Genomic DNA, 25,489 nt, shown 5'->3' with positions numbered 1-25,489 from the left:
AGTCCCTTCTCTTCGCTCGTACCGACTGATGTGGGTGGTGGGATTCCGGGGTTCCTGAAGTTTTGACCTTTCTGGGGTGGCTTTTTTCTGTGCGATCCTCCTCCTGAGGCAGGAGGATTGCAAGTTCAAAGCCAGCCTCAGCAACTTACCAAGGCCTTGAGCAACTTAGGGAGACCCTGTTTCAAAATAAACAAACAAACAAATAAATAAAACTGGCTGGGGAAGTGGCTTAGTGGTTAAGCACCACTGTGTTTAATCTCTGGTACCAAGAAAAAAGAAAATAATATAAGTAATATTAGAATCGCTTATGGTTTTAAAAGCCTTAGTTTCATTATATAGTAAATCTTTAAAAAAAAAAAATCCGAGCTCAAAGAAAGGCAGGACATGGTAGCACACACCTATAATCCCAGTGGCTCTGGAGGCTAAGTTAGGAGAATAGTGAGTTCAAAACTAGCCTCAGCAATTCAGCAAGGCTTGAAGCAACTCAGCAAGACCCTGTATCTGAATAAAATATGTAAAAGGGATAGAGATGTGGCTCAGTGTTTAAGCATCCCTGGTTCAGTCCCTGGTACCAAAAAAAAAAAAAAAAAAGAATGAGCTCAAAGGAATGGTCAGATTATTAAAGAAGCTGGACTATTCCATGGAATGAAATTTATGTATTTATATAATATCTTTATTATTTATTTATTTTTATGTGGTGCTGAGGATTGAATCCAGGGCCTCACCCATGCAAAGCAAGTGCTCTACCACTCAGCCACAACCCCAGCCCTAGAATGAGATTCATAATCTGAAAAAAAAATGTGTATATATATATATATATATATATATATATATATATATATATTTATATTATTGTTATATATGGACAGCATACCTTTATTTTATTTGTTTATTTTTATGTGGTGCTAAGGATTGAACCCAGGGCATCACACATGTCAGGCAAGTGCTTTGCCACTGTGCCATAGCCCCAGCCCTGAAAAAAAAATTTTTTTTAATTCTTTTAAATACTCGACAGCAGAATGCATTACAATTCTTATTACACATATAGAGTACAGTTTGTCATATCTTTGTATATAGAGTATGTTTATGCCAATTCACGCCTTTATACATGTATTTTGTTGTGTTTTTTTGCATTGCAATTCTTAATACACATATATATCAAAATTTTTCATATCTCTGTTTGTATATAAAGTATGTTGACACCCAATTCGAGACTTCATACATGTACTTTGGCTGAAAAATTTTTTATAATCCAAGTTTGTTTCTTTTTAGTCAACACGATCCAGTTTGGTATTTTTTTTCTCAGTTTTGCTTGAAATGTTAAACATCTGTTTTCATCCTGCAAATAAGAAATACTATAATAAAAATAAGATTCTGGATTTGAAAATCAAATAACTTCATGTAAAAAGTTTTACATTTGTTTTTTCCTTAAAAACTTAACTTTAGTAGATTGCTTTGACCTTTTAAAAACTAGAGTCTTTACTTCATGTCTGTGTTTTGCCAGAGCTTTGAAAAACTATCATTGCTTTTTGTGATTGGTATCTGCTATAAAATGAATTTACTTTTTAAATTATATAATAGGCATTAGTGCTTAACCAGTTTTGGTTGAACTTAGCCTAGATTTATATTTAGTTAGAAACAACATGAAGTTTATCTGTTGTTAGGACTTTCTCTGAAACAAATCTATACATATAGTTGATTTGCAGAACATGAACTAAAAAAGAACAAAGTACAAAAGTTTATGTCAGGGGCTGGGATTGTGGCTCAGCGGTAGAGTGCTTGCCTAGCATGGGCGGGACCTGGGTTCGATCCTCAGAACCACATAAAAATAAAGGCATTGTGTTAAAAAAAAAAAAAGTTTATGTCAGTTAAAATTTTCATTGCTTTGTGTTTTATTGGTTCAAATAATTTATAATGATTCTATAATTATATAGTAGTGTATTAAAAAGGTGCTATGATAGTTGTTCTCTGGTAGCATCTTATTTACAGCCTCATCTTGTAATTATTTTTGTTTTTACTCAACCACAGACCATGTTTCTATCTTATCCTTTTGTCAGTAATACTTGTAAATTCTTTATTTCATGAAATATTTAGTGGAGTTACCCTTGAATGGCCTAAGTCAGTTTCAGTTACAACTGTTTATTGCTTCAAGCCTTTCAGCTAACACCCAGATCAGTAGTTCTTGGTGTCTGGTCCTGCACTAATTCTTTCTGTAAAATGGAATAGTGCATATGGAAATGAAAAATGTTTAGAAACTCTTTTAGCCAGGAATGGTGGCACACACCTATAATCTTAGCAACTTGGGAGGCTGAGGCAGGAGGATTGCAAGTTCAAAAAGCAGCTTCAGCAAAATTGAAGCACTAAGCAACTCAGTGAGATAATATTTCTAAATAAAATATAAAATAGGGCTGGGGATGTGGCTCAATGGTTGAGTAGTGCTCCCAAGTTCAATCCCCAGTACCAAAGAGGAAAAAAAAAAAAGGACTAGGAATGTAGCTCAGTGGTAAGTACCCTTGGGTTCAGCCTCTAGGACCTCAAAAGGAAAAAGAAAAGGTTGTAGAATTTGCCCATATACAGTTTTATTATTTTTAAAAACATTTTTTCGTTGTAGTTGGACACAATACCTTTATTTTTTATTTATTTATTTTTATGTGGTGCTGAGGATTGAACACAGGGCTTCTCACATGCTAGGCGAGTATTCTACCACTGAGCCACAACCCCAGCCCCTACTCTACAGTTGTATTATTTTTAGTAAATTTTTGTGGTTGTGTAGCCTTCAAAGCAATATATATATATATTTATATATATATATATATATATATTTGAGTATATATATATATATATACTCAAATATATATATATTTGAGTGCTAGGTATCAAACCCAGGGCCTTGTACTCTGTCACTGAGCTATATCCCCAGCCCTACTATAATTCTATTTTCAAACACTTTCTTCATACCTCCTAAGTTTTCTCTTAACCTGTTTGTGACTAATTTCTGTTCCCTATTCCAACTCCAGGTAAACATTGATCTTCTTTTTGTCTCTTTAGTTTTGTCTTTTCTAAAAATTTCACATACTCAGATTAATACAATATAGTTTTAAAATACTTTTTTAGTTGTAGATGGACACAGCACCTCCATCTATCTATCTATCATCTATCTATCTATCTATCTATCTATCTATCTATCTGGTGCTGAGATTGAACCCAGTGCCTCACACATGCTTGGGGGTTTTTTAATATTTATTTTTTAGTTGTAGGTAGACATAGTATCTTTATTTCATTTTTATGTGGTGCTGAGAATCAAACACAGTGCCTCACATGTACTAGGCGAGCATTCTGCCACTGAGCCACGACCTCAGCCCCCACAATATAATTTTTATGTCTGGCTTCTTTCATTTAGTGTAATGTTTTCAAGGTTTGTGCTTTCTCCCAGTGGTTTAAATTGAAGGAAGTTTCTGACATTATCTCAAGACAAGATTAATTTATTTAGTGATTGATTGGGGATTAAACTCAGGGTCACTCTACTATTGAGCTACTACATTACCAGCCCCCTTTCAGGTTTTGAGAAAAGGTCTTGCTAAATTGCAAGTCTTGCTAAACTTCTGATCTTCCTGTCTGCTGGGATGACACTATGCCCCACTGGGGAAAAATTTTGAAATAAGATATAAAAACTACTAACCATAAAGGAGAGGAAAAGAATTAATGTCAGACCTGGGCATGATGGTTTATGACTGTAATTCCAGCAACTCAGGAAGCTGAGACAGGAGGATCGCAAGTTTGGGGCCAGCCTAGGCAATTAGCAAGACCCTTACTTTTCAAAATAAAGGACAGGGGAGTTGGGTGTATGGCTTAGGGAGAACTGGCCTTTGAATTCCAGTACCACAAAAAAATAAAAAAATAATTAAAAAATAATGTCAGTACATTATTACCAGTGAAATTAAAAACTGTTCATCAAAAGGCACAATTAAAGAGCGAAAAAGCAAGTTACAGAATGGTAGACGAAACTTGTGTCGTATTACAGAACAACTACAAATCAATGAGAAAAAAAGTTCCCCATTATTTATTTTTTTTAGAGAGAGAGAGAGAATATGAATATCTTTTTTGTAGATGGACACAACACAATGCCTTTATTTTTATGTAGTGCTGAGAATTGAACCCGGGTCCTGCCCTTGCTAGGGGAGCGCTCTCCCGCTGAGCTACAATCCCAGCCCCGACAGTTCCCCTTTTAAAAACTGGACAAAGTAGGTTTTGTCAGGAAACAATATCCAGGTGTCTAATAACATATATAAAGGTGCTCATTCTCATTTAGAAATGACTGAAATCGAAACTATAATGTGATACTATTACTCTCAAAGAGTATTGATTAAAATTTAAAAGATTAACAATACTAAGATTATGTGGAACAACAAACTCTGAAACACTGCTAGTGAGCATCTACACTGGTGTGACTTCTTTGAAAAACTGTTTGACATTGTGCGGTAAATTTGAAGGATACTCACATAATAGTTCTGTTCTTATATTCAACAGAAACTTATTTTCAGGTATACCAGAACACTTTTACAACAATATTCGAAACAACATTGTTTGTTTTAGCCAAAAACTGGAAGCAACCCAACTGTCTATCACTAGCAGAATAGATAAATAATGGCATAATCATACAATGAAATATTATTCAGCGATGAAGGTGAACAAGCCACATTAACCTGTAAGAATCAACAAATACAGTGTTGAGAAAATAAGCCACATACTAAAAATGAAATGAATATAAAATTATTTTATAAATAAAGGTAAAACTAAGTTGTAGCATTTAGAGATATATTCTTAAGTGGTGTCAAATATAAAGAAAGGAAGTGAAAGTCTGGAAATGGTTACCTTTGGCATATAGGAGGAGGTGATGATTGAGAAGGGGCAAGATTTCAGGGGTGCTAGCAGTGTTTTAGTTCTTGACCTGATTAGTAGATTAGATTACTTGAATGTTTGTTTAATGATAAATTGCCAATTGTAATACTTTGTGTATATGCACTGTATTTACTTATTTATTTGACAGTACTGAGGATCAAACCCAGGGCCTCATGAATGTTAGGCAAGCACTGTACCACCCAGCCCCCAGCCTTTTAAAAATTTTATTTTGAGCCAAGTCTGACTGAATTACCCATGCTATCCTTGAATTTGTGATTCTCCTGCTTCAGCTTTTTGAGTAACTAGGATTATAGGTGTGCCACTGCATTCAGACTATATTTTATATTAGTGAACATTTCATTGGGGCAGAATGGGTTTAAGCAAGTGTCTCTCCTTTTAAAAAAAAAAATAGTTGTAGGTGACACAATGCCTTTACTTTTATTTATTTATTTTTATGTATTGCCAAAGATCAAACCCAGTGCCTCACATGCGCAAGGCGAGTGCTGTACCACTGAGCCACAACCCCAGCCCCTAAACAAGTGTCTCTTCTTAAATAGTGTCTCTTACCTTCACAAATTAAAGCTGTCATAAGTGTGACAACTATTTGGATACAAAAATATTTAAAACTGAGATTATTGATCCATAAATCAGTTTAAGAGATAAAAAGCTCACAGATTTAATTCTCGTTTGCACAAAGGTTAATGATTAAAGAGTGACAGATTTTTTTCAGTGCTGTTTGTAGTTTTCTGAGAAAGGTTATTTTGTTGGAGCAGAATATATGATTAGGATTGACCTATTCATTTCTGTACTTCGAAGCAAGGGATATAGAGTGGGTAGAGGGAAGGAAATATTCAACATTTTGTAGAATACTAGTTCCTAAAGGCTTTAATATTCTGACTTACTGGACTAGCATGTGTGAGACCCTGGGTTCTATCTATAGTACTGAAGAACTGAATTTTTTTCCTGGTATAGTTGGTAGAATTCTCAAGAATCTAAAGGACAGTGAGAAGTAGGAAAGAAATATTTATTAAAAACTGTGCATTTAATTTCGTTATTGGAGAACTAATTCCAGACTAATAAGAGATGACATTGAAACAGAAGAGATTGGGCACTCAATCAGTATCATTTCCTGCTGGCTATGCTCTAGAGGGTATTGCTAAGATAGTTTGTAGAAGGTGGACTGACTTTTTTTACCCAGTCACCAGTCTTGGGGGAATTGACAATATTATCATTGGAGCAAGCAAACCTTTTAAACAATGAGGCCCTCAAGATTTCTTGGAGGGCTGGGGATGTGACTCAATTGGTAGCGTGCTCGCCTGGCATGCGTGCGGCCCGGGTTCGATCCTCAGCACCACATACCAACAAAGATGTTGTGTCCGCTGAGAACTAAATAAAATAAATATTAAAAAAAAAAAAAAAGTTGGTTTAGCTGGGCTGGCTATGTAGCTCAGTGGTAGAGTGTTTGCTTTGCATGTGCAAGTCTTGGATTTGAAGCCAGCACTGCAAGCAAGATAAAAATAAACCCAAAGTTTATTTAATATATGAGATAATCAGGCTCATATATTTCTGTGTCATACTGACTGTCTTGAAACAACCTTTATCTGATTTTTTTTTCTTTTTCTTTTTTTTAAGAGTGTGTGTGTGAGAGAGAGAGAGGGAGAAAGAGAGAATTTTTTAATATTTTTTTTTTAAGTTTTCGGCGGACACAACATCTTTGTTTGTATGTGGTGCTGAGGATCGAACCCGGGCCACACGCATGCCAGGCGAGCACGCTACCGCTTAAGCCACATCCCCAGCCCTCTTTTTTTTTTTTTTTTTTTTTTGGTAGTGTGGATTGAACCCAGTGGTATTTTACCACTGAGCTACATCTACAGCCCTGTTTATTCATTTTATTTAAAGACAGGGTTTCATTTATTGCTTAGGGTCTCACCAAGTTGCTGAGGATGGTTTCGAATTTTCGATTCTTCTAGGACCCTGCTGAAATAGCTGCTTTATGTATTTTTAATTATCCTAATTAGTATTCCCAATAAACTCTAGTATTAGGCTAATCTGTTTTGGATAATAACTTAGTGCAGAACTACCTTTTTTTTCCCCTTGGACTTTGTGTTATCTAGGGTGCTGTTAAAGAAACAAAAAGTATTACATAATATTTAAGAGGCTAGTAAAAATAATAGTTTATTTAAACATAGACTCCTTTGCTTTAAGTTTCCCTTCCTTTCTCTAAAAGAGATTAGTGATTTGATTCTCTAATAAATAGATTATTGATGATCTTTGTTTAATCTCACACTGCTCATTGATCCATTTTTAGGGGAGGGACGAGTACATTTTAACATTCAAGTTATAGTCATTTGCCCTATCTGTAGTGATTCTAAAAATGTTTGAGATCTTACTTTGGCTATATAAGATCTTTCTATACTGTATCAATTCAATTGATAAAGATTAGTGGCAGTTAATTATTATGTAGTCATAAGCCTAGAAGACTCAGGCTTAAATACTGAGTTTGTATTAAATATAACCAATTTTTTTTTCATTTGAGTGACAGTCTCAAAATTGCCAGTATTAACAGAGGTTAGAGCTGAATTAGTTGAAGGCTCAGTGGTAATTGGCTAGCATAGTTTCTCTTGAAGTGAATAAGCTCAATTCATGTCCTTTATTCTACTTCTGGTTTAACAATGTTGTTAATCACAAGACTCCTAAAGCCCAAGAAGTAAGATCAAGAATCAATAAATTGGATGGTATCAAACTAAAAAGCTTCTTTACAGCAAAGAAATCAATTAAGAACTTGAATAGAGAGCTACAGAAGGAGAAAATCTTTGCCGTATGCTCCTCAGTTAGAGCATTAATCTCTAGGTTATGTAAAGAACTCAAAAATCTTAACACCAAAAAAAAAAAAAGTCACAGAAGAAGAGATACCGATTGGTCAACAAACATGAAAAAGTGTTCAACATCTCTGGCAATAAGAGAAATGCAGGGGCTGGGTTTGTGGCTCAGTGGTGGAACATGCTTGCCTAGCATGTGTAAGCCACTGGGTTCAGTCCCCAGCACCACATAAAAATAAACAAATAAATAAAGGTATTGTGTCCATCTACAACTAAAAAATATTTTTTAAAAAAGAAATGCAAATTAAAACAACACTGAGATTTCATCTCACTCTAATCAGAATAGCAATTATCAAGAATACAAATGTTGGTGAGGATGTGGGGAAACCGGTACACCCATATGTTGCTAGATACTGCAAATTGATGCAAACACTCTGGAAAGCAGTATGGAGATTCTTCACGAAACTTGGAATGGAACCACCATTTGATCCTGTTATCCCATTCCTTGGTATATACCCAGAGGACTTAAAATCAGCATACTGTAGTGATGCAGTTACATCAATGTTTATAGCAGCTCAATTCACAACAGCTAAGCTATGGAACCAACTAGGTGAATGGTAAAGAAAACGTGGCATATATACACAATGGAATATTACTCACCCAAAAGGAAGAATGAAATTATGGCATTTGCCAGTAAATGGATGGAATTGAAGAATATGCTAAGTGAAATATGCCAATCCCCCAAAAAACAAAGGTTCAACATTCTCCCTGATATGCTGATACTATCACACAATAAGGGTTGGAGGGAAGAATAATAGAAGTTCATTGGTTTAGACAAAAGGGATTGAAGGGAAGGGAGTGGGAAGAGGAATAAGAAAGACAGTGAATGAATGAGATGTAACTTTCCTATGTTCATAATATGAATATATGACCAGTGAAATGCCACATCATGTACAAGCACAAGAATGGAACCCCAGTTAGAATAAGTTATACTCCATATATGTATGTTATGTCAAAATACACTCTACTGTCATGTATATCTAAAAATAACAAAAAAATTAGGTCAAATAAAAGATTATTGTTAATCTAACTTATAAATTATTGATCTTCGTAGCAACTAGGAATTATTTGGAAACAGGATAAAGATTAAACTATATATATAAAAGCCTTAATTAATACATCTATAATAATAGCAAAAGAATTTGGACTGTATACTAGCTTATTTCTGTATTTTTCATACTCCTTTTCCCAGAACTTCTACTTGTTTTGTTGAAATTTTAACTCCCAAGCTACTCTCAAGAACTGTTCAGGGATCAGTATTATTATTTTTAAATATATATATTTTTTAGTTGTTGATGGACTTTATTGTCTTTATTTTTTTAAAGAGTGTGTGTGTGAGAGAGAGAGAGAGAAAGAATTTTTTAATATTCTTTAGTTTTTGGTGAACACAACATCTTTTTTTTTTTTAATCTTAATATTTATTTTTTAGTTTTCAGCGGACACAACAGCTTTGTTTGTATGTGGTGCTGAGGATCGAACCCGGGCTGCACGCATGCCAGGCGAGCGCGCTACCGCTTGAGCCACATCCCCAGCCCTTTTGTCTTTATTTTTATGTGGTGCTGAGGATCGAACCAGTGCCTCACACATGCTGGGCGAGCACGCTACCACTGAGCCACCAGGGATCAGTATTATTGATATCATCTGTGAATAAAATTCTCAGGCCACAGGCCAGATTGTCAAATTACAGACTACATTTTAGCATAAGATCCCTAGAAGATAAGTATGCACGTTAGAATTTGAAAAGCACTTTAACCATTTTCTGGGATTGCATCTTGTTGGATTGCAAAAAAATTGTTAACCTGTACATTGGTGCATACCTATAATCCAGCTACTCTGGAGGCTCTGGCAGGACCACAAATTTGAGGCTAGTGTGGGTGATTTAGCAAGATCCCATCTCAAAGTAAAAAAGATCTGGGTTGTAGCTAAGTGGTAGAGAACTAACTTAGTATGTGTGAGCCCCTGGGTTTGATCCCCAGTACTAGGGTTGGGAGGCACCAGAAATCAAAATTATAGAGTGTTAAAACAGGTCATTTACTGATCATATAGTCACAGGTGAAAACTGATTAAATTTGCAGATATCCTTTTTTATAAATACTGAGAAGTTAAAATCTAGATTTAAAAAAAAATTAATCACCATGTGTTCCCCTAATGTAAACACACCGAGATTTTTTTGTGTTTTGTTTATTTACATTGCTTCTTGGGTAGTTTTAGTTTATTCAGTGTAAACTTGGATACATTGCTGGTAATGTAAATCTGGGTGCATTGTTTTATCAAGAATGTATCCCATGGAGTTCACTAGTCCAAGAATATAAAGTGCATGATGAAGTCTAGAAGATGGAAATTACTCTCATGTGTATTAATGTTATAGAAGCTTCCATCCCACTCACATTTTCAGATTCTTTAGTATTAAATGTTACCATGGGAGCTATTTATTTGCATCATTTTTAGAGAGCATTTTGAATTAAGGGAGAATAAATAAAGATACCAGGGATTACAGGAAAAAGTCTAATATAGCTGATGAATTTGGTGTTTTCCACAATATGTACATTTTCTATTAAAATCAAATTTTATAAGTTTAACTCAAAATGTTAGTTATGAGTTATCTATATAATAGGATTTGCCAAATAGCAACTGAGTTGTTATTGTTTTACAGGCAAAAAGCAGCCAGTCTTGGCTCTTATATCTTAGAGATGAAATATATGTTTCCAGGGAGGTGGTACTGGGGATTGAACCTAGTCTAGTGGTGCTCCACTACTGAACTACATTGCCAAACCTTTTTGAAAATTTTATTTTGAGACAGGGTCACACTAAGTTGCCCAGGCTGGCCCTGAATTCAAAATCCTCTTGCTTCAGCCTCCCAAGTTGCTATAATAGGCATGGCCTATAATAATATATAATTATATATAATTCAGGTACTTACCTGAAATACAGTATATTTTAATCATGTGTAATATGTTTGTCCCCCCTTCTTCTTTCAGATTCATCAGGATTCATTTTTGATTTACAGTCTAACACTGTTCTGGCCCAGGGAGGTACTTTTGAAAACATGAAAGAGAAGGTAAGACTAGTTATCATGGATAACAAAGTTAAACATTATAGGAAAATTTAGGTACTTATACAACCAGTGGCTATCACAACTTATTATGAAAGTGAAATTTTAGCAACAAAGGAGAATGCCATTATATATCAGAGGGTGACATAATGGTTCTGAGGAATTAGAGCCTATGAAATGCAAACACAGTAATCTTTTGTGTTGTTAGCAATGATATTATAAATATTATATGATAAAACAAATTGGTAAATACTTATATTTTTAGGATCTAAATTTTTTTTTAAATATTTATTTATTTTTATTTTTTGGCGGACACAACATCTTTGTTTGTATGTGGTGCTGAGGATTGAACCCGGGTTGCACGCATGCCAGGCGAACGCGCTACCGCTTGAGCCACATCCCCAGCCCCCATAATCTAAAATTTTTGCATAAGAGAAAAGAGATCCAAGTTGAAAATCAGATGAAAAGCTGGGGGCAGTGGGGCATGCCTGTAATCCCCACTACTTGGGAGGCTCAGGCAAGGGGGACTAAAAGTCCAAGGCCAGCCTGGGCAGCATAGCAAGATTGACCCAGTCCAAGAAAAAGCAGAAAGAAAGAAAATCAAGCTAGATGCAGTGGTGCAGGCCTATAATCTCAGTGACTGGGAAGGCTGATGTAGAAGGATCACAACTATGAGACCCTAAGGAACTTAGCAAGACCCTGTCTCAAAATAAAAAGTGGTGGGGAAAATAATTCAGTGGTGAAGTGCCCCTGAATTCAATCCCCAGTATCGAAAAAGAAAATAAGAAAAGCCACCCCTCCCTCCCTCCCTCCCTCTCTCTCTCTCTCTCTCTCTCTCTTAAATAAGAAAAGCCACCCCTCCCTCTCTCTCTCTCTCTCTCTCTCTCTCTCTCTCTCACACACACACACACACACACACACACACACACACACGGAATTGAACCCAGAGCTGTATACTGATACATACTAATACCATGGAGCTACAGTCCCAGCCCTTTTTACTTTTTGAGACAGGGTCTTGCTAAATTGCCAAGGCTGGCTTAGAACTTGGTATCTTCCTTTCTCAGCCTCTGGAGTCACTGGAATTACAGGCATATACCACTGTGCCTGGGAGAAAAGACCTTTTAATAGTACATTTTAATTGAGAATGTCAGTATGTACTCATGGTTTAATAAAAAGTCTCTTAGTTATATCCCCTAAAAGAACTGGAAACAATGACTCCCAGTAAAAATAAACACATCTAGCTCCAGTTGGATTCTAATGACTATTTTCCATCAGAATGAATTAGATCTTCTTTGAGAAATAACCATTTATACATTATGCAGTAAGATAAGAAATTAAAGTTATAAGAATTAGAAGAAGAAAAGTGTTATTTATAGGCTATACAGTTAACATAGAGAAATCCAGGAAAGCAACAAATTAATGGGACTAATAAAAGTTCATCGGGCTGGGGATGTGGCTTAAGCAGTAGCGCGCTTGCCTGGCATGCGTGCGGCCCGGGTTCGATCCTCAGCACCACATACAAACAAAGACGTTGTGTCCGCTGAAAACTAAAAAAAAAATAAATAAATATTAAAAAATTCTCTCTCTCTCTCACTCTTTAAAAAAAAAAGAAAAGAAAAAAATCCTAGCTGGGTTATTTAAAAAAATAAAAAGTTCATCAAGGTTACTAAATAAAAATATATAAAAAAGAAAACAATATGTAGTTATTACAAAGTATATATTTTTAATGTAAAAAAATATGAAATACCTTAGGAATAAATCTGACAAAGTTGGCATATCTATTTGTTATCAAATGAAGTTGTAAATGCCAACTATTCAGGATTCTACTAGTGGCTATTTAATTTTTTTCTTTATTACAGTGTACTAAATATTGTTTTAGCCATTAAGGTCAGCTGCAAATAAATATAGGAATGTACAATATAGCATTCTTCCCAGTAGCCAGACATTGAAAATAATGTATCCATTGACTGACTGAATGAATGAATGAATTGTGTATACATTGGATGTACCATGTAGCAATAAAATAAGAAATTGATTTTTTTTTTTTTGAACTAGGGATTAAACCCTGGGACACCAAATTCAGGGTAGAAATCTGGGGAGAAAAGGGGAAAAGATTTCTTAGGTCATGGGGCTTCAATTGCATTTGTTTTATTTTATTAAACTTGGTGTCACCTTATGGTTTTTCATTATGTTTTTGTATGCCTGACATAGTTTATAATAATTCATATTATTTCTATAAATTACCTTTGTTATTATACAGATAAGTGATACAAAGTTTTGAACAATGCCACAAAGAAATTTTAATTGTTATGGTTTTGCTTTATTAAACTTTCTACCTTTCCCTACAGTATGCTAAAAATGATGAAACATGCTAAATAATATCTGACACCTAAATTAAACCACCTTTTCTTTTTGGTGGGTGTGTACTGGAATTGAACCCAGGTATACTTAACCACTTAGCCACATCCCCAGCCCTTTTTTTATATTTCATTTAGAGATAGGGCCTCACTAAGTTGCTAAGACTGGCTGTGAACTTTCAATCCTCCTGCCTAAGCCTCCTGAGTCACTGGAATTACAGGCATGCACCACCACACCTGGCTCTACCTTTTCTTAATATAAAAATCTTAATATAAAAGTACATATCTTTTATTTTTAGAAATGTTCTGGGTTAGAAATGTAGCTCAGTGGTAGAGTACTTGCCTAGCATCCTAGCATGCATGAGGCTCTGGGTCTGATCTTCCCCACTTTTTTGATGCATTATAATTGTACATAAATGGTGGAGGGAGGTCTTAGGTTTGCTCACCAGTACTTCCAAAATATAGTTCTGCTTTGGAGGGAGGGACAGGTACTGGGGATTGGATCGAGGGGTACTTTACCACTCAAGTACATCCCCAGCCATTTTTATTTTTTAAAAAATATTTTTATTATTGATGGACCTTTGTTTGTTTGTTTATTTATTTATGGTGCTGAGAATTGAACCCAGTACCTCACACATGCTAGGCAAGCACTCTACCATTGAGCCACAACCCCAGCGCCGCCCCCCCCTTTTTTTAGCTCCAAATTCTTTTTTTTTCTTTTTTTTCCTTTTTCTTCCAGCCCCTTATTTTTTATTTTGAGATAAAGTCTCTCTATGTTGCCCAGGCTGACCTTGAAGTTGTGATCTTCCTGCCTTGACTTCCTCAGTTGATGGAATTATAGGCATGTGCCACTGCTCCCAGCAATGTTATACCTTTCTAAGTTTTGATATCAATTTTTCATGTGCTATTGTCATCGTGTATTTATTATTCACAGTGAGATGGTTGCATGTATTTCCACTGACACTAAAGAGTGATAATACTGTTAAAAACGAAATGTCACTGTTATTCTCTGTAATATGTATCAGTTTCATAGTGACCTACTCATGTCAGAATTAAATGACTCTGTCTTCTTTTCTAGATAAATGCAGTGCGTGCAATAGTTCCCAATAAGAGCAACAATGAAATCATCCTGGTTTTGCAGCACTTTGATAATTGTGTGGACAAAACCGTACAAGCATTCATGGAAGGTAATTCTAGCCTAATTTTTTTTCTTGTTAGTTTGTATTTGTTCAGTAGAAGTTGCTTCAGACTTTTGGAACACAGCAATTTACTGTTTCATAGATGCTATAGCAGACCCCATGATAACATAACATACCATCACATTTTATTAATGTAAGATGCCTTTTTCATCCCTAGAAATAATTTATACATAAGCTACAGGATATCTGGAATAAAAGATAAAGTAAGAAAACTCCATTATTCTATACAGATATTCTCCACTTTGAGAAACCACATCACTGGTTTCTAAAAACTTAGTCTCACATCATGGTAATTGCTATAAGGAACTTGATTAAAGTTAGGTGAAATTAGAATTTAAGATATTCAGGTGGGGGTGTGGCTCAGTGGTAGAGTGCTTGCCTAGCATACATGAGGCTCTGGGTTCTGGCTTCTGTCCTCAGTACTGCAAAGGAAAAAAAGAAACAAAGAATTTAAGAGGCTCTTCCTAACAATGGAGTAATTCAGTGGCCCAGCAACATATGGCAAATTCCAGGACTTGGCATTCTTGGAAGCTCTGTTATCATTTAGTTTGGCACAAGTAACTCAATCGGGTGGGTTGAATATCCTTATCTAACAGAAGAATGAATGGCAAGTATGGTGGAGCCTTCAGATTCAGAGTTGAGGAGTGTTTCACAAACTTCTTTCCACTTAATTCATTTGAGAAGAACTTTACTTGAACCTGTTTCATCCTTGTATATCAGGTTAGGTTTATTAGAAATTTTAATAATAAACTTATTATTATTTTCCTGAATTTGCAAGTGTATAAATAAATAGGTCCATACACTGAAAGGTTTTTCTTTTCTTTTCATGCTAAATGTTAATGTTAGCATTTTGATCTTGTGTGGTGTGCAAGTCTCTTTCAAACAAAGCAGCCAAGGTAGTGTGTAACCTGAGAGGAGGGGATGGCACACTTGGGCTAAAACCAATTCATCTTTGTATACAGACTGAGGTATAGATAAAAGATTCTTATTTTTTTTTCTTACTTTACTAAACCTTACTAGTGTTCTTTAAGGGACAAATATATAGACAAGTACAATACAATGAAGAAATCTTATTTTTATAAGAGAATTAAGAAGTCACTAAAGTATTTCCATATGCTATCTTCAATAATGCTTCTATGTTCATTCTGAGACTCCAGATAATATTTAGCCCCTTTGGCTACCATAAAAGCAGCAAATTCCCATATGAATCCTTTTACTTATGCACCAACAAAGGAAAGGGTATGCAAAGCCACCCATGTATCACCAAACTTCTTTGCAGCCCCATGGATCCCTGAGCTCTTTTGCAGCCAGCTTTTCCAGTTTCTAATGGTGTTCCTTCTATCTTCCATTGTTTTATAAACTGGAAGTTCCAGTTTTCCATGACCATGTTCATATTCAGGGGCCATGTCTGTCTGTCTTTTTAATTTTATTTTATTAATTTTTTTATGTATGACTACAGAATACATACAATTCATATTATACATATAGAGCACAGTTTTTCATGTCTGCATACAAAGTATATTCACACCAATTCATGTCTTTATACATGTACTTTGGATAATGATATCCATCACATTCCACCATCATTTCTAACCCCATGCCCTCTCCCTTCTGCTCCCATGCCTCTACCAACTGAGCTATATCCCCAGCCCAGCCATGTCTTTCTTTAGATGATTCTTTTCAAATGCTGTATTAATGGTTTTGAATACACATGATCACACATAACTTTTTCTGACAGCAGTTTGACTTCTCATAACACTCAGTAGTCAACCATGAAAAAAGATTCTTCATCAGAAGAGTGTTGTTACACACTTGAAATCCCAGCTACTTGGGAGCCTGTGGCAGGAGAATTGAAAGTTCAAGGCCAACCTTGGCAATTTAGTGAAACCCTGTCTCAAAATAAAATAACTAAAAGGCCGGATATGGAGTGCTTGCCTAGCATGTGGGAGGCCCTGAGTTCAATCCCCAGTACTGAGGAGAGGAACAAAAGCATCTTCAAAATGGCCAGGCTGCATTAGTCTCTTCTTGGAAGAACTCACTGGGGAAATTTAATTACATGTAAAAGGATATCCAAGTAGGCAGGTATTCCAAAATGGAAGCATGACATGATCTCATATTACTTTAGAGATTTAGTCCTTAACTCTTATTATTAGGCACTTTGGAAATTCTCCAGTAATTATAAAATACAGGGACATTAATTCTTGATTAACTGTGTATATGGAGAGAAAATCTGTAATCGGTTTCTTTTACAGGTAGTGCCAGTGAAGTACTCAAAGAATGGACAGTAACAGGCAAGAAAAAGGTAAAAATGAATTAAATTTTAAGAGCATGATATTGATGTTTATATTATTTTTAAAAATTTAATCTCTGCAAATATTTGAAAGAAAAGGTTTACATAAATATCTTCAGTTTAGCTGGTTGAAAAAAACCTTTGATATTGAGATACAACTGTGTCTCACAGAGTACCCCAGTCCCCTCCCTGTAATTGAAGGTAAGAAACAGTGCCTTTGCCATAGTGCACTTGCCAAGAGGATACTAGTCAGGGAGTAAAGCAGGAGAGCATATTGAGGAAGCAGAACTCCTCCAGAGAAAGTGTTCTGGTTTTCAACTGTACATATCATAGATCAGCTAAAATAGTTCAGAGTTTTAGGTCAGACAACAGTATTATAATCCCTAATATTAATGAACTAACTTAAAGTCTAGAGCAGACTCTTACTACCATAGCTGTTGGGTACTTTTCAAAGGGGTCTGATGTTGCAATTTAGAGAATTAGAAGGCACTTGGAATATGGGGTCATTCGGCATGTATTTTTGTCCTGTTCCATTCTATCCTGGCTTTGTGATCTAGGAATATTGTAATCTTTGTGTGCCTTAGTTTGCTCATCTCTAAAGTAGGGAAAGCAATACTAATACATACAAGTATTTAATATAATATCTAACCTAGTAGTTCTTGATCCCTTCTCCTTATCCATTTAAAATCAAAGTGCTTCTCCAAGGAATACCAGCTGTTCTCAAAATCTTTCTCATAACTCTGTACCTTCAATCTAGTGCCTTTAAGAAATGCTTGAGAGGCTGGGGTTGTGGCTCAGCGGTAGAGCACTCGCCTAACACTTGCTAGCGAGGCGCTGGGTTCGATCCTCAGCACCACATAACAATAAATAAAAAATAAAGGCACTGTGTCCAACTACAACTAAAAAATATTTTAAAAAAAGAAATGCTTGAAGTATGGATTTTAATCTCTATGAAATCTGTTTAGAGTGTTCTTTTTTTATATTAGGTTAATTCTCGAGTTTTGAAATGCTACCGTGATGACTAAATCACTTCATTAGGAGTTCTATCAGGTCTTGACCAAATCAGGCTGGTCTCAGTGATCCTTAAGAATTTTTCCAGAGGTACCTAATATTATTACAGACTGTCCTAAAGCTTTTCATGCCTATAGCCTTGCATATTTGTTTAACTTCTTCCCATTGCTTTCACCCAACCTAGAAGTTATGAGTATTCTGGAAAACACTAGTATCTTAATTTACTGGCCCAGGGTTTTAAATTTTTAGTGATATTAGACATGTAATAACTAGAAAGGTACACATGCAGATTTCTTAAAATCCAGAAAAAGAAAAATAGCTTTAGTTTGGCAATTTCAAATGCCCAAATTCAGTCCAGTTAACTATTAGGATTAGTCCAATAGGATGTGACTCCAAGTAGTTACTGGTTATATAGTTATTTTTTACATGGAACAGTAATATGAAAACTTAGCTAGTTTACATGGGAGAAAATATTTAAGAGCATAAAGAGCTACGCAGAGAAGAAAATTGTATCTTTTTTTTTTACCTACATTTTTTACTGAATCACTTGTGAGTTACTTAAATCCTGAATACTTAAGTATCATCTAAAAATAAAGATATTTCTCTATGTAATACAATGTCCAGACTCAGGATTAACATTAAATCAGTGCTATTATCACATATAGTTCATTCTCAGATTTTCACAAGATTCACGGATATGCACAGTCAAGGATCACACTTTGAATCATCACTCTTCCTGACTCCTCTTTAGAGTCATTTTCCAGCCTTTTTCTCTTATAATATTTTATGATTTTAACAAGTGTGAGGAAATGTAATTCTAAGCCTATAGTAATGCAGACCATAGATGTGTCAGATTATTTCTTCATTATCAGTTTAAATAATATTGGCAATAATACTATAGGGACAGTATGTCTTCCTCAGTGCAGTGCACTTGGAGGTACATGATATCATAATGTTTCATTATGGGTGATCTTCAGGTGGATCACTTGGTTGTTAATTATCTTTTAGAAAATTGTATCTTGAGTTCAGATGTGCTCCTGCCAGAGAGGACCACCAAAAAAACTTGGGGGGAAATTGATTCAGTTATATCCATCTAGCCTTAGGAATCTTAAGTTTTGTCAGCAGAGCTGTGGTTTGACAAAACAAAAGTAAAGGACTTATTTGTTTTAATTTTACCATTTTCATAGGTAATATAGTCAACTAAAAATTCAAATGTACAAAAGTTAATGCACATAACTAACTTTATCACATCCCTGTTCTCCAGCCATTTGGTTTTCTACCCCACAGGCAAACAGTATTATCGATTTCTTATGTATCTTCCAGTATATTTTTATGCATATAAACAAATATGAACATGTATTCTCCTCTTTGTTCCTTTTTCTCATGTAATATATCTTGGAGTTTACTCCATGTCTCAATAATGAACTTTTTTGTTGTTGTTTGTGGATATATAGTCATCCTGCTATTTGGATGTATCATAATTTATTTAACTAGTTCCTTTTAGACCAACATTTGGGTTGTTTCCAGTTCTTTAACAAGGTAATAATTAACTATTAATTTAATAGCTATCATTAATAGTTCTGCAGTAAATAACCTGGTGTGTCTATGTAATTTTGTACATGTTAGTCTCACCTATAAATTCCTAGAGGCAGAATTGCTGGCCAAAAGATATGTACATTTGTGAGTTGGACAAGTATTGCTGCTCCCAGTAATAATATATAAAAGTGATTGCTTCTCTATACATTCAACCCTACAGTGTTATCATATTTTTTGACCTTTGCTAATCTAACAGATAAAAAATTATTTTGCAATATATAGTTTTAGCTTATCTTATTAGACTAAGGCTATGCTTCATTTAGTATGTTTATAGCTTATGCCATTTTTTTTTCAATTGGGTTATTATTTTGTTTTTGCTTTTTGTTAGAGCTCTGTATTTATTTAACTCTTTGAGTATAAGTCATACATGTTTTTTCCACACTTTGTAATTTATCTTTTTATTTTGCTTAAGGTGGGTTTTGCCATAAAGAAATGTTTTGTTTGAGTTTATCCAAAATATAGGATTTTTCATAGGAAAAAATTATTTTATGTGGTGATTCAACATACACAAAAATTTGTTCAATTTCTGGAAGAACATAGGAAAAATTGGTAACATTGGTTGCCTTTAGGTAGCTAGAGTTTCTTACCTTTTTGGATTGTACTGGTGGTGGTGGGGCTCTGCCTTTTCTTTTCTGTTTTTCAAATCTTCAATAACCTTAGAACAAAAAGAAGAAAAGCAAACCAAAACCTACAGCAGAAGCAAGTAACAGTATCCCAGATTCCAGTAAATCGGTTTCCATTCAAGAGGAGCAGTCTGTGCCTTCCTCAGGAAAAGGTGGCATTAATGGTTACCATGTCAATGGTGCCATCAATGATGCAGAGTCTGTGGACTCACTCAGTGAAGGTTTGGAGACACTTTCAGTAGATGCCAGAGAACTAGAAGATCCAGAGTCTGGCTCGCCAGATACGCTGGATAGAACAGGTGAGTTTATTAACGTTTTTTGAAAAGTTGCATTCAGTTAAAAAATGTAGGAATCTCCTGGTTGAGAAAACAATCATTAAATCTGATAGGTCTTTTGCTTTTTAGTTTTTGTTATCTTTTGTGTGGAGGTCACATTTTGTCATTATCAAAGGCCTAGAAACATAAAATTTTGTTACCTTTCTCATATTTTAACTCTGTTCTGAATCAATCTTATAAAATTTTCTAATAGCAAAGGAGTACCTTTGAAATGTTTTGTTTGAGTTTATCCAAAATATAGGATTTTTCATAGAGACAGCAGAAGGTGACTTTAAAATCTTTTTAAAAATTGTAGACTTTAAGGAAAATGAGGATGAGATGATGATGATGGTAATATTATTCTAAGACACAGCACAGTAAGGAATATATAATATTAATGATCATCCTAGCTTTCATGAAAACTAGACTTGGTTTTTATAGGCCCACATTTATTTTTTAGTAAAGATTAGTGATAGATGGTAAATGCACTTATCTTGTACATTTTTTTTGTTAACCATTTTGTTGAGAGCTGGAAAGATACTGGGAATCTTTCTCTTTAAAAATTACTTTTTGTTAATCCAATTCCCCCTGCTTTGCTGCTTCTAGCTTTATAATGTAATGTCAGTATAAGAATTACACTGTACTAGACAGGTGCAGTGGCACAGGCTTATAATCACAATGACTTGGGAGACTCAGACAAGAGGATCACAAAATTTGAGGGTCAGTTTCAGCAACAACCCTGTCTCAAAATAAAAAAAACAAAAACAAAAAAGAATTATGCTGTGCTTTTAAATGTTCTTTTATTGATTAACACACACACACCTAGAGAAAAAATATTGTACCTACATTGACCTGAAACAAACCAAAGATAGCCAATGACTTCCATTTTTATTTTCTGAGCTAGTTTTCTTCTCATTTCTTATTTCCACCCTTTCTCTATTTTCTAAAGCTTTTAAATTCTTTCCCTGAAACAGTGTAAAACTTTTTCCCCCCTATAGTGCAACTTTCAGAAGCTAGCAGAAGTTGGAGATACTATCTCTCCATTTTCTAGTGCCAAAACTACAAGGAAGCTAGGACACCATAAGGCACACACTCCCTGTCTAAATGGATTGGCTATAGCTTTTTTTTTTTTCATGTAGGGTATCTCTTAGGACTAAGTCAGAAGCTACTGATAGCCACACTCGACTGATAATTTTCTTTGTTCTATTTTGTCAGTTGATTTGTTCATAGATTTTGAAAGAGGTATGGTTTTGCCTAAAACATTTTTTACCTGTTTTCTTTGGGTATTTAAGACTGGTTGATTGATGTACCCGTACATTGTGCTCTCTTTCTTGGATAGGATCTGTACTGGAGAATGGTGTCTCTGACTTTGAACTCAGGTCTTCAGCTGTATACCCTATTCAGAATGCCCAACATTCCAAGAATGCTACCAAATCTCTCTCAAGATCCACCACAGGACCTCAGTTTTCCAGTCTGGGAATGGAGGACGTTCCACTCTCCTCCACCAATAAAAAGCTTGGTAAATCAAAGGTTCACTTGTGAGAAGTGAAACATCTGTTTTTGGCTAAAGAGAGCAAATTACCTTTGTTCCCATAGGTAAAGTTTCAGAAGTGCATCAATCTTAACTATTTGGGAGGCTGAGGCAGGAGGATCAGAAGTTTGAGGCCAGCCTGAGCAATTTAGGGAGACCTGTTTTAAAATAAAATTTTGAAAAAGGATTGGGGATGCTACACAGCTCAGTAGTAGAGCACTTGCCTAGGATGTGCAAGATCATAGGTTCGATTCTCAGTATTGAAAAAAAAAAAAAAGGTAGCGGGTTGGACATCCGGTAATACTTTTTCTTTTTTTCAGGCTCTAATTACCCAACTCTTCCTACCTTCACATACATAGTGTCTGAAAGTAGTTCAGATACTGTATATGGTTGTTCAAATAACAGAATCCTTTTTGTGAATTATAGCCAAACTCTACAGCCAGAATGACTTAGCTAACATTAGCCTGTTTCCTTTCTTTGCTTTACTGCAGTGTTTTTGTGCACTTTTTTTTTTTCATTTTATCTCCTAGTTGACTCAACAAGTAAAAAAAATCTCTTCTATCTCTGACATGACATTTCAAAGAAATACTTTCACAACTTCATGCTCTTACTGATACCTGACAGACTCTGGGTTTTAACAAGATTATTATCTCTGAAGTACTTAGCATGAATTAGTTGGTCATAGCTCTTTGCTTTAATAATAATAATTTAAATAAACAATCACCATTTGACCCAGCTATCCCTTTCCTTGGTCTATACCCAAAGGACTTAAAAACAGCATACTACAGGGACACAGCCACATCAATGTTAATAGCAGCACAATTCACAATAGCTAAACTGTGGGACAAACCGAGGTGCCCTTCAATAGATGAATGGATTAAAAATATGGCATATATACACAATGGAATATTACTTAGAAATAAAAGAGAATAAAATCATGGCATTTGCAGGTAAATGGATAGAGTTAGAGAAGATAATGCTAAGTGAAGTTAGCCAATCCCCCAAAACCAAATGCTGAATGTTTTCTTTGATATAAGAAGGCTGATTCATACTGGGATAGGGAGAGGGAGCATGGGAGGAATAGACGAACTCTAGATAGGGCAGAGGGTGGAAGGGTAAGGGAGGGGGCATTGGGTTATTAATGATGGTGGAATGTGGTGATCATTATTATTCAAAGTACAGGTATGAAGACATGAATTGATGTGAATATACTGTGTATACAACCAGAGATATGAAAAATTGTGCTCTATGTGTGTAATAAGAATTGTAATGCATTCCACTGTCATATATAAATAAAAAAATCTTAAAAACTTAAAAAATAATTAAGCAAACAGCCAGTAATTTTTAAAGAAGTGAGATAATAGCCCCTCTGAGTTTCATACATCTAAGCAGGGTAGTCCATTCCAGTGAACATATGAAACAAATATAAAGGACACTTGCAACTTGTAGCTCCTATTGAGTCATTTTTTCCACATGAGCTAAATTTTACTTAGTAATACTTTCCTTTTTCATCTTTGTAGTACCCCTCAACTTTCTGCAGAACAAGAAGTCTGAGAATATCCAGTTAAGCAAAAATAAAAAGGAGGTTTATAGGCATAGGGCTAAAAACTTTTAGGTAGATTCTAAAAGAAATCAAGTTGACTGGGCATAGTAGTGAATGCCTGTAATCCCAGTGATTTATGAAGCTGAGGAAGAGGATCTCAAATTCAAAAGGCCAGCCTCAGCAACTTAGCAAGGCCCTTAAGCAACTTAGCCAGACCCTGTCTTAAAAAATAGTAAGGGCTAGGGATGTGACTCAGTGGTTAAGTGCTCCTGGGTTCATTCCTTTGTTCTAAAAAAAAAAAAAAAAATCCATACAATATACATATGTACATACATAAAAAATAAAAGAAATAAAGATGAAATGAGGAAGAATTTAAATCTAGAAATTTAAATTGGGCAAGATAGTGGGAGCCCTAGTCCCATCTACTCAGGAAGCTGAGGCAGGAGGATCACTTGAACCTAGGCATTTAGGGCCAGCCTAAGCAACACAAGACTCTAAAAACTAATTTAGAAGTTACAAATGTGTGTCTTGTCACAATTATAATCTTCTTAGACCCATGATTCTTTTAATGAGCTATATGAATAACTTTGACATCAGCAGATAGAAAGGTTAATAGGATTCTTGGAAACTATCTAAAATATATTAGGTAAATAAATATATTTTATCTTTTTCTACAAAGTTGGGCTTGCCCACTATGTTAGTCAAATTTTTGTCACTGTGACAAAATACCTGAGAAAATCAACTTAGAGGAGGAAAGATTTATTTTTGCTCATGGTTTTATTCCATAATCAGCTGGATCCATTGCTATGGGCCTTTGGTGAGGCAGAGCATCATGGCAGAAAGAGTGTGGTAGAGCAAAAACGCTATCTCATGGTGGCCCAGAAACAGGGGCTTGGGGATAAGAGATAGTCCCAAGGGTCCCCCAAAGTGACTAAGTAGGATCCACCTCCTAAATTTTCATATCATTCCAGTAGTCCATTCAGCTATGACTCCATCAATGGATTGATGCATGAATGCGATTAGAACCCAAATGGTATAATCACTTCCCCAAAGGCCCCACCTCTGAGCATTGCTGCTGAGCATAGTTTAGGACCAAATTTTCAATTCAAGAGCCTTCAGGGGACATTCCAGATCTAATCCATAACACCCACATGTAATGCTTCAAATTATACTATAGAAAGAGAACTTTTTAAATTTTGTAATTTTCATATGGTAAATTTTTCTATTAATCCTGTCATCTGAGAAGTTTTGAAAATTTGGTACTTATTTAGTAGGTTGCTTTTTTTTTTCTTTTCTCCCTAAGTTTTGTTTTGTTTTGAGTAGTTCTAGTTTGCTGTTAATACAGTCCTGTCTGTTTTTCATCCCAGAAGTTGTTTTGTTTTTGTTTATGTTTTTGGTCTACAGACGTTCACTTGAGGTCTTGTAAAATTAAATCTTCTAGTCTGATACTGTGGTATACTCTTGTAATCCCAACTACTTGGGAGGCTGAGGTAGAAGAATTGCAAGTTCAAGGCCAACCTTGGCAACTTGTGAAACCCTGTCTCAAAATAAATAAGTCAGCCACAATGGCACATGCCTGTAATTCTAGCTACTCGGGAGACTGAGGCAGGAGGATCCCAAGTTTAAGGCCAGCCTCGGCAATTTAGCAAAACCAAATAAAAACTTTTGTATCGCTGATTATCATGCTATGCTGTCCTCTACCTTCTTGAATGTATGGTATAAGATTATAAAAGATTTTAAAAGCTGTTTGATGTTCTTTTCTACCTCAGTCTAACTTCTGTATTATTCTGTCTTCTGTTTTATTTTTCTTTTCATTATGGGTCATATTTTTCTATACTTCTTTTTTCTTGTTTGTATTTTTCTATTTTTATATCTTATTTATATAACTGATCATTTTTATCAGATGCCAGTTATTGCATATTCTGCTTTATTAATTTTGGTACTGGGGATTGAACCTAGGGTCACTTTGCCACTAAGCTACATCCCCAGCCCTTTCTGGTTTTTTTATTTAATTTTTGAGATAGGGCCTCACTAAGTTGCTGAGGCTGGCCTTGAATTTTGTGATTCTCCTGCTTCAGCCTCCCAAAGTGCTGGGATTAGAGATATATACCACCACACATCCTTGTGATTTGTTAAGGGACTCAGTTTTGTGAAAAACAGTTTGAGGTTTGCTTTTAAATTTTGTTAGATGG

The 25,489-nt window shown here is 35.2% G+C and overlaps 1 protein-coding gene and 1 pseudogene across 4 annotated transcripts in view; one reads left to right on the top strand and one right to left on the bottom strand.

The window, feature by feature from the left end:
- Spats2 (spermatogenesis associated serine rich 2) overlaps positions 1-25,489 on the top strand; it is a 108,389-nt gene that overhangs the window by 64,269 nt on the left and 18,631 nt on the right. For all 4 annotated transcript variants that reach the window (XM_026407101.2, XM_077798595.1, XM_077798597.1 and 1 more), the window contains 5 exons: positions 10,757-10,836; positions 14,269-14,377; positions 16,642-16,691; positions 19,947-20,208; positions 21,563-21,742. In XM_026407101.2, the coding sequence (XP_026262886.1) occupies positions 10,757-10,836; positions 14,269-14,377; positions 16,642-16,691; positions 19,947-20,208; positions 21,563-21,742 (681 nt within the window). The remainder of the gene's footprint in view (positions 1-10,756; positions 10,837-14,268; positions 14,378-16,641; positions 16,692-19,946; positions 20,209-21,562; positions 21,743-25,489) is intronic.
- LOC144254823 (NADH dehydrogenase [ubiquinone] 1 beta subcomplex subunit 3 pseudogene) lies at positions 15,466-15,795 on the bottom strand (annotated as a pseudogene).

Source organism: Urocitellus parryii, chromosome 5 (genome assembly GCF_045843805.1).
Source record: "Urocitellus parryii isolate mUroPar1 chromosome 5, mUroPar1.hap1, whole genome shotgun sequence".
NCBI classification, from domain to species: domain Eukaryota; kingdom Metazoa; phylum Chordata; class Mammalia; order Rodentia; family Sciuridae; genus Urocitellus; species Urocitellus parryii.
This window is presented reverse-complemented; position numbering and strand designations above follow the sequence as displayed.